Consider the following 8,027-nt stretch of genomic DNA (forward strand, 5'->3'; position numbering starts at 1 on the left):
ACCTATGGTTTGCGAGAATTTGGATAAGAGATTGGTTATGCAAGGGAAAGATGCATCACCCTCAGTGCACCCTACCTAAAGTAAGTTGCATTGTTGTTTGATTGTTTTTCTAGGTTGTATTTATATCCATTGGTCTTTTTGTAAGGTCCAAGGTAGATTTTCCTTTATAAGAGAGCTTATACCTTATTGTGTGAAATCCTAGCCGTTTTAAAGTCTAACTTGTAGCATCACATTTATTTCCTAAATATAACTCTCAATAGAAGAATTGTTATGGATTTTTTATATTTTGGTCAAACCCTAATGGATAACCATAAACTAGTTACGATATCTTTTTTTTAAAAAAAAGTATGTGATTTTTATCTTTTAGAAAATATGCTTGGAAAAACTTTTAGGATTTGGCTGTATTCGAAACAAAACATTTTTTTAAATGAATTTTTTTTTTTTGAAATTTCAGAGGAAAATTAGTATTTTTAATACGAGATCTGTATCTTACAATGTAAGTCTACAGCATGATATTATGCAAAATTGTTGAAAAAACATGCGAGGGACCCATAAATATTTTTAAAATGACCCACAAAAGTTTTGGAATTTTTTTATAATATTAAAATATTATTATTATTATTATTATTAAATATATTGAGTTGGGTCGACCCAACTATCTAGGCTGAACCTAGCCAAATCTGGCCTGACTAGCGGCCTAACAGATTTAGCCTCTTTTTTTGGGTTAGGTTGGGCCGGGTCTAGCCCAACGCAACTTAATCATTAGCCTAGCCTAGTGCAAGTTATGTGAACAATAGAATGTGAATTATATTTCATGTTCACTGTTCATATGCAGCGTGAAAGTAGAAGAGGGGGGAGAAGAAAAAGAAGAGAAGAGGAGACTACTTGGCATGGAAGGAGTGGTTGATTGGTCTAGCTATCGACTAGTGGCGGAGATGTTGGTGGAGACGCCGGTGGACAGTGTTGGCTGCTGAAGGGCAAAGAAGGAGAAACAGTCGGTGTGGTTGAGCTGTTGTTGTTGGTGGTGGTGATGGAAAAGGAAGAAACTAAAATGGTGGTAATCTTCGGTCTACTAGTGTTGCTATCATTGTTGCAGGTGACTAGAGGTTGTTGCTGGTCTAGGAGGAAGAAAAGGAAACTTATAGAGGAGAGAGAAGCTCGTGGTGGTTACTCTCGACATGAGGTGGCCGACTGGGGATCATGTTGGTGAATTGTGGTGGAGTTGTCGATGGAAAAGACGACAGCGAGGTGGCTGTAGAAGTAGAAGTCGTGGCAGCGGAGAAAAAAACAATAATGGCAGATAAAATATTAGGGGGAAGGCTAATGTTTTGTCAACTTTGGACCTAATTCTCTTCTCCCTCAGGCCATGGAATCTACGCTTATTTATAGGGAGTGGAAGAGGGACATTTTGTCTTTAATAATGCCAAATCTTGGCCCTTGATTCAATCTAGAAAGATCTCAATCGTTAGCTCAAAGTTGTCATCATGGCCCAAAACGTTACTACAGAAGGGCTGGTCGGGTTGGTCACTTTGAGGCGGTGTCACAACAGTTGTGGCGTCAATCGACCAGAAAGGACCCCACTAGGGTGTGGTCAAATATCAGGCCTTTATTTGTATCCAAGTTTTGTCAAATTTAGTGGAAAGATGATGTATTAAATGCCTTGAAAAAAAGGCCAACTGGGCAGCTTTTTCTGGCTCAGATAAAGAAGAAGATGAAAAGTCACCAGACGACGCGTCGTCTGGTCCTTTTTTTTTTTATACTGTCCAAAACGACGCTATTTTGGACTTTTTAGGGTTTTGGTCAAAGTTCATTTTGATCTTCCATCTTTTAATTTCTTTCAATTGCACCTCTAATTAACCATAAACTTTTAATTTTATGTAATTTTTTCCCTGTTGAACTTCAATGTCATTCCTGAATTTTATTGTCTTTTTCACATTAGTCCTTGATCCTAGATTTATGCAATTTGACTCTTAATTGACCATTAAACTTTTAATTTTCTTCAATTTCACCCCTAAGTTCAATCAATTGAGTCCCCATAGATCGGCGCCTTTTACAAAATGATCCTTGGCTATAAAGTTTTTTAATTTAGCCCTTAATTGACCCAAAAACTTTAATATTCTTGCAACTTTACCCTTGATTTGAACCAATTGACTTTGTAAAAATTAAATTTGGTCTCCTAAAATTTTAATCTTTTCGATTAAGCCTAAATTAGGCTCCAAAACTTAAGTTTTCACCAATTAAACCCCTAATAAAATTAATTTGACTCATTTAAAGTATAATTAAGTCCTTGCACCTAATTAAATCCTTCAATTGGACCCAAATTAATTCTTAAACGTAATTAACTTTAATTTGGCCTATAATTAATTCAAATTGCCCTATTAAAAATCTAATTATGTCCTTGGACTTAATTTTTATGCAGATTCGTCTAATAATAATGTAAATTAACCTTGAATCTGCATTGTCTTTCTAGTTTTGGATAAAATATGGTACAATTAGGCTCCCGATTCCATCTAAAATTCTAGCTTGTTTTTTTTTCGACATTTGAAATCCTCTCAACTTGCTTTTGACAAAATGCAGATCTTCCATATTTATTAAACTTAGTCGCTTCACAAGTTAAATATCACAACTCCAGTTTTGATATAAAACTTAGCAATAGATTGGTTATAATATTAACTTAGAGTCGGCTCTAACAATAAAACTAAACAATCATATTAAATAAATATGGAAAAACATTTATATTCATCATATAAACTAAATAGAAAAGATAAGAGAAAAATACTTTCCGGTTGAAAAGAAAATTTTCCTTAAAAAAAACATATTTGTTTTATTTTTTCATGAAAATACTTTTCAAAACAAAATAAAAAAAACCAAGGTGAAATGATTATTTTTTTTAATTTCATCCTCCAACTTTTATATTTGTCATTTTCAATCCCTTCTTTTAATAAACTTAAAATAAATAAAATATTAATAAGTTAAAAAAACTATTTTTTAATTTATTTTTCATCACATTATGAAAAAAAAAATTCAACTTCTTAAGAATTTATTTTTTATAAAAAAACCACTTCAAAAAAAACAAAATCCAAGTCCCAACTCGCAGTTACTTCCATGTGCAAATATGAATGAAGCACAAAATAAAATCACATATAAAATCCTTTAAAAGTTGTAATTGACGTGTAATGGTCCCAGCAAAAGAATATGGGGGAGGAGGGGCATATCTGATAGGTGTCATTTCTTGTGGGGTTTGGATGCAAAAGATGTTTAACAGTGCATTGCATTGCATTACAAATCGTTCTTAGTACCACAAAACAGATACAAATACATAAAGCAAGAAATCTCCCACTGAAAAATGTCCTGCTTCAGAGGAGGAAAAACACAGGAGGGAAAGGCACTTTCAAGAGATAATAAGTTATTTATTAAAAAAACAAAAAATTCTGAATAGGGAAACAATTAACGGGATGAAGAAGCATGTGCAGAGGACAATGTCTTTAGGTGATGAGTTCGGCTGTTCGACCTGTTCCTGCTTTTCTGCCCACCCCCAACACTGCCCCTGTGCATACTGGAGATTGAACTGCTGGAGGTCACTCCCTTCACTGCTTTTTTCCGATAGCTCCTGCTGCTGCTGGTTCCAAGGGCGGCTCTGGCAACACTATCTGTGAGAACTTCTCGCGCTCTCTGTGGTTTGATGGGTTGCTTGTTCAGGTACACTAGCTTAGGGAGGAGACCACAAATTGCCTTGCGAAGCTGGTCATCACTGATGTTGCTCTGAATTGGATTCCCCACAAGATTCAGAGCTTGCAGTGAGTTGTAGTTCGCAACAAGCTGGCCCAGAGCTTTTGTTGTTGTTATCTTGTTAAAGCTCAGGTCTAAGACTGTAAGCTTCAGGAGCCTGTGCAGCCCCTCAACATCACTAATCTTGTTCCCAGCAAGATAGAGTTCCTTTATTATTGTACAGTTTGACAACCCTGATGTGTAAATCCAGAATAAACATATACAACCATATAATTAATTGGGGAAATATTATTTCTCGTGAAAGAACTGCATGATTTAAAATGGCTCTAGTAGCATGTGTTTTCTTCAAATTAAATACCTTGTCCAAGCCGAAAAATGCGATTGTAACTGAGATCGAGTACCCGCAATCGGATGAGATCTCTGAGTCCTTCAATAGTGCCGATCCTGTTTTTCGAAAGGTTGAGTGTGTGAAGGCCCTTTGGCAGTGATCCAGGAGTAATGTGGACTGCAAACAGGGGTAGAAGAGATGCAGCAAGTTATTACCATGATGTTCCTTTTAACAATTGACATCTTGCTTATGCTAAAAGCATACCTATGACATTGTTTGACAAGTTAACAGATCGAAGACTGGAGAAATGTGATATGGTGGGAATAGCTTTTAAGCCAATGCCTGCAATGTGGGCTACAGTTGAGGATGAATTAAGTGACTGGATCACGCTATTGGCATGCAAAATCTCCTCTGAGAAATTAAAATCTGGGCATGCCGTGGTTCTTCCTGGTGATCTACCAGTATCAGGAGAGGGTAGGAAAACAATGTCATTGTCACTCTTAACATCATTGTTATCATCATGGGCATCTGGAGGAGGGGGTTGGGTCTCAAGATCTTCGACCCATTTATTCACTCTTGAAAATGGAGATGACTCTATTGAGAAAGCAACCCACTGGTTCTGGGGCCATAGACCAGAAATCCCAGCATGAAAACCATTCCAGCTCTGACTGTCCTCTTCATTATTGATACGGCCCTTGTTCATTGACTCTCTGGTGAATGAACCAGGTGATTGCATCTTGCTCAGGGCTCTGTCTAGTTCAAGTGTATCTGAAGAGTAGCCACCTTGCTGATTCAAAACCTTACTTACAGCCTGTGGCTGTGGTTTTACATACCAGGGTTTGTGAAGATTTCTGTGGCTCCAGAGGAACAATTTCCACCAGAGTCTTCTACTCCTAGAGGGTAGAACTTGGCTAGAAGAATGCTTCTTTAACATCACTCTGTCGGCACTGCAGTGGCTTATTATAGATGTGGGGCTGCGAGGATCTCTCAATTTCTCAGCCAGTCCCTGCAATTCTTCAGAATACTGAGATGCTAGAGGCAGCTGATTGGCAATTTTTCTTAGGAATTTGCTTGTTTCCAGATTAGAACAGGACCGTTTAAGCTTAGGCGAACCCCAAAACTCAGCCTTCCCAATACCAGGATCACTAACATGTCCACTTTGTATGACATCAATACCTTTTTCATCAACTTTTTTCTCATCTTTCTTTGCATATCGTTCATTACCCATTCTATCAAGTGAATCAGAGGAATCCAGCCTTGCACTTATAGGAAAAGACACTTCTTCACCAGAATTGGCCACATGGGATTGGAGATCAAGGTCAGATAAGTCCCTCTTCATTGAAACATCCTCTTCAAGCTCATCTTCTCCTTCATATGCTGCTTCATTCACAACAGGACTCTCATGGCTCATCACCTGTACATTGATTGAGTCCTTCTCAACATCTAAAGGAAATGACACACCAAAAGATGTGCTTTTCAACCCATCGCTTTCAAAAGGTTCCACTGGGTGCTGAAGCCCGATATTCAGGGTTTTAAGCGCAGTATTGAAGTCAGCTGTTCTTGATGATTGCTTATCAACCTAAAATCGAACAAAAGAAAGTTACAGCAAGCACATCAAAAGCTCCAAAGAAGAGTAAAACAGCAAACCTCACCTAATCCATAGTCCAATCAATTCTCACCTTCTCTTTCTTCTTCCTCCCAATCGGACCAGAGAAGCAGTTAAATTTCATCATTTTGGAAGAGAGAGAAAATGGCCAAACTCAAATTTCCTCACAAGGAGCTCGAATGAGATGTGCACTCCTGATTTATCTTTTTTCTCCTTGTTATTCTATTCTGCCTCTTCTTCTTCTTGTTAAAATTTATGTTGTCGATGGTTACATCTCTAAATACTGTAGAGTAGAGTAGACGAGATAGAAGTTGATTGAATGATCAAATGTTAACCGTAATCGACGGGAAGTCGCCAAACCAATGACCGAGCACAGTAGCATAATAATGATGAGGAGAATGGTGTTGGTGTTGGTGTTGGTGTTGGTGTCGGTGCTGGTGCTGAAGGACTGGGAAACAAAGGTTGAATACTCGCTCCGGTCTGAGCAAATATCACTAAAGTGTCGGCCAGAGTTATCTAAGCAGCAGCTTCTCTCCAGAAGCTTCACAGAATCTTTCTTCAAAACTTTCCCTGATATGCGCAATAAATTCAATTAAACGAAACAACAAAAGAGAGAAAATTTCAGACCCATTAAACAAAACATCTAGATATGTTTAAATAAATTCAAGACCCCCTTAAGTCAAGGAATAATAAGCTCCATTGACGGAGAATTTCTGAAAATCCCATCAATCAATATGGGAAAAAAATAAAAACTTCCTTTCTCCACCCCTCGTTCACCAATTAAAGATGATTTTTCAAGCTTGATTCACAAAGCACTCACTCTTCTGCGCAGTTAGAGAGATAATTCTTTAAGATTTAAGGCGGATTCGGGCAATGAAAAAGAGGAAAGAGTAGAAACAATACCTGTTGAAGCTGAAAGGCGCCAGATTTGAACGGCCAAGCACAGGGAGGAATATTACAGTTTCAGTATGGAACCTTGAAAGAATATCTCAAGCTAGTTTCAATAAATTAAATTACAGAGAGCAAAACAAAACCACCACACAAATAAGAGAGAGAGAGCGTTCTTGATGTGGTTGTGGTGGTTGGGAGAAACTGGAAGGAAAGAGGGGGAACTGAAATAGACCGTGATAATAATGATGAGGAGCGGAGGAGGAACATTATAAGGTTACTTACCTCTTTGGTGGGTGGTGAAGCCGCATTAGACAAGACAAAGTACGCGCATGTTACACGGCTTTTGTGTAAGCTAACCTCTTAGGCTCTTACTACCATTCTCTTTATAAAAATGAATTGTTGACTTTATACTATTTATAAATTTTGTAATTTCATTAGTCACCTGTTAATAATCTCAATTCATATTCCATTCCATAATAAACTATAACATCCTAAATTATTAGTACATGCTATGCTGGCGATTATATTAAAAAAAATAACATAAGAAAAATATCTAGGAATTGTTAATATTTTTTCAAAAAAAAAAGAAAATTTAAATAATATAGTGATTAATCTGATGTGATTCAATCTTCTTAACGAGTTCAAAGACAAGCCAGATAACCAATGAAAAAGTGATTTGATTCAAAATAAATATTTAAGATATGATTTTTTATGTAAAAACATTGAGATAACAATATATTGAATCAATTCTGATCAATCTAAGTTAACCTATCAATCTACATATCGAGTCATCACACCATGATAATCCTATAAAAAGTAAATCAAAACAAATTATGAAGCTTAATTTTCAATAAACTTAATGTTGAATGATTAAATTGAAAAAAATCAATTAAAAAAAAAGATCTTAAAAAATAACATGAGTTAATCTAGATTAACCTACTCGAGTCATGAGACCTGGATAACTTAATAGAAAGAAAATCAAAACAAATTATGAAGCTCAATTCTCAATCAACCTAGTTTTGAAAGATTAAATTAAAAAAATGATTAAAATGATTTTTTTAAAATGACATAAAAATTGACTTGAATCAACTAGGATTAATCCGTCAAACCCATGACTCAAGTCATGAAACGGGGATAACGCCATAGAAAGAAAAATAAAATAAATTATGAAGCATAATACTCAGTCATCTAATATTGAAGGATGAAATTGAAAAAAAAATCAATTAAAAAAAACTAGAGTTAACCTATAAAACCTGCGACGCGGGCATGAGTCTTGAATAACCTTATTAAAAGTAAATTGAAAAAATTATGAAGGCTCAATCTCTAATAAATAAAATGTTGAATAATAAAATTGAAAAATAAAAGACAAAACATTATTCTAGTGAATAGCATTGTAACAACCCAATTATCGAGACAACACATCAATCATAATATAGGAAAAGACATAATAAAATTTTTAAAATAAAAAAAAAA

The 8,027-nt window shown here is 35.8% G+C and overlaps 1 protein-coding gene across 2 annotated transcripts; it reads right to left on the minus strand.

Moving 5' to 3' along the window:
• Window positions 1–3,240: 3,240 nt before the first annotated feature.
• LOC7468892 (uncharacterized) lies at window positions 3,241–6,889 on the minus strand. 2 transcript variants are annotated; one of them, XM_024601462.2, is made up of 5 exons: window positions 6,567–6,889; window positions 5,737–6,233; window positions 4,322–5,636; window positions 4,088–4,234; window positions 3,241–3,962 (listed from the first exon to the last, which is right to left on the minus strand). In XM_024601462.2, exons 2-5 carry the CDS (start codon window positions 5,788–5,790, stop codon window positions 3,448–3,450), a joined length of 2,031 nt encoding a protein of 676 aa, XP_024457230.2. In that variant the 5' UTR covers window positions 5,791–6,233; window positions 6,567–6,889; the 3' UTR covers window positions 3,241–3,447. The 2 variants fall into 2 exon arrangements, with proteins under 2 accessions (XP_024457230.2, XP_024457231.2); XM_024601463.2 differs by having other exon boundaries at window positions 5,710–6,233; window positions 6,567–6,888.
• Between the last annotated feature and the right edge of the window lie 1,138 nt (window positions 6,890–8,027).

Source organism: Populus trichocarpa, chromosome 5 (genome assembly GCF_000002775.5).
Source record: "Populus trichocarpa isolate Nisqually-1 chromosome 5, P.trichocarpa_v4.1, whole genome shotgun sequence".
Taxonomy (NCBI): Eukaryota; Viridiplantae; Streptophyta; class Magnoliopsida; order Malpighiales; family Salicaceae; genus Populus; species Populus trichocarpa.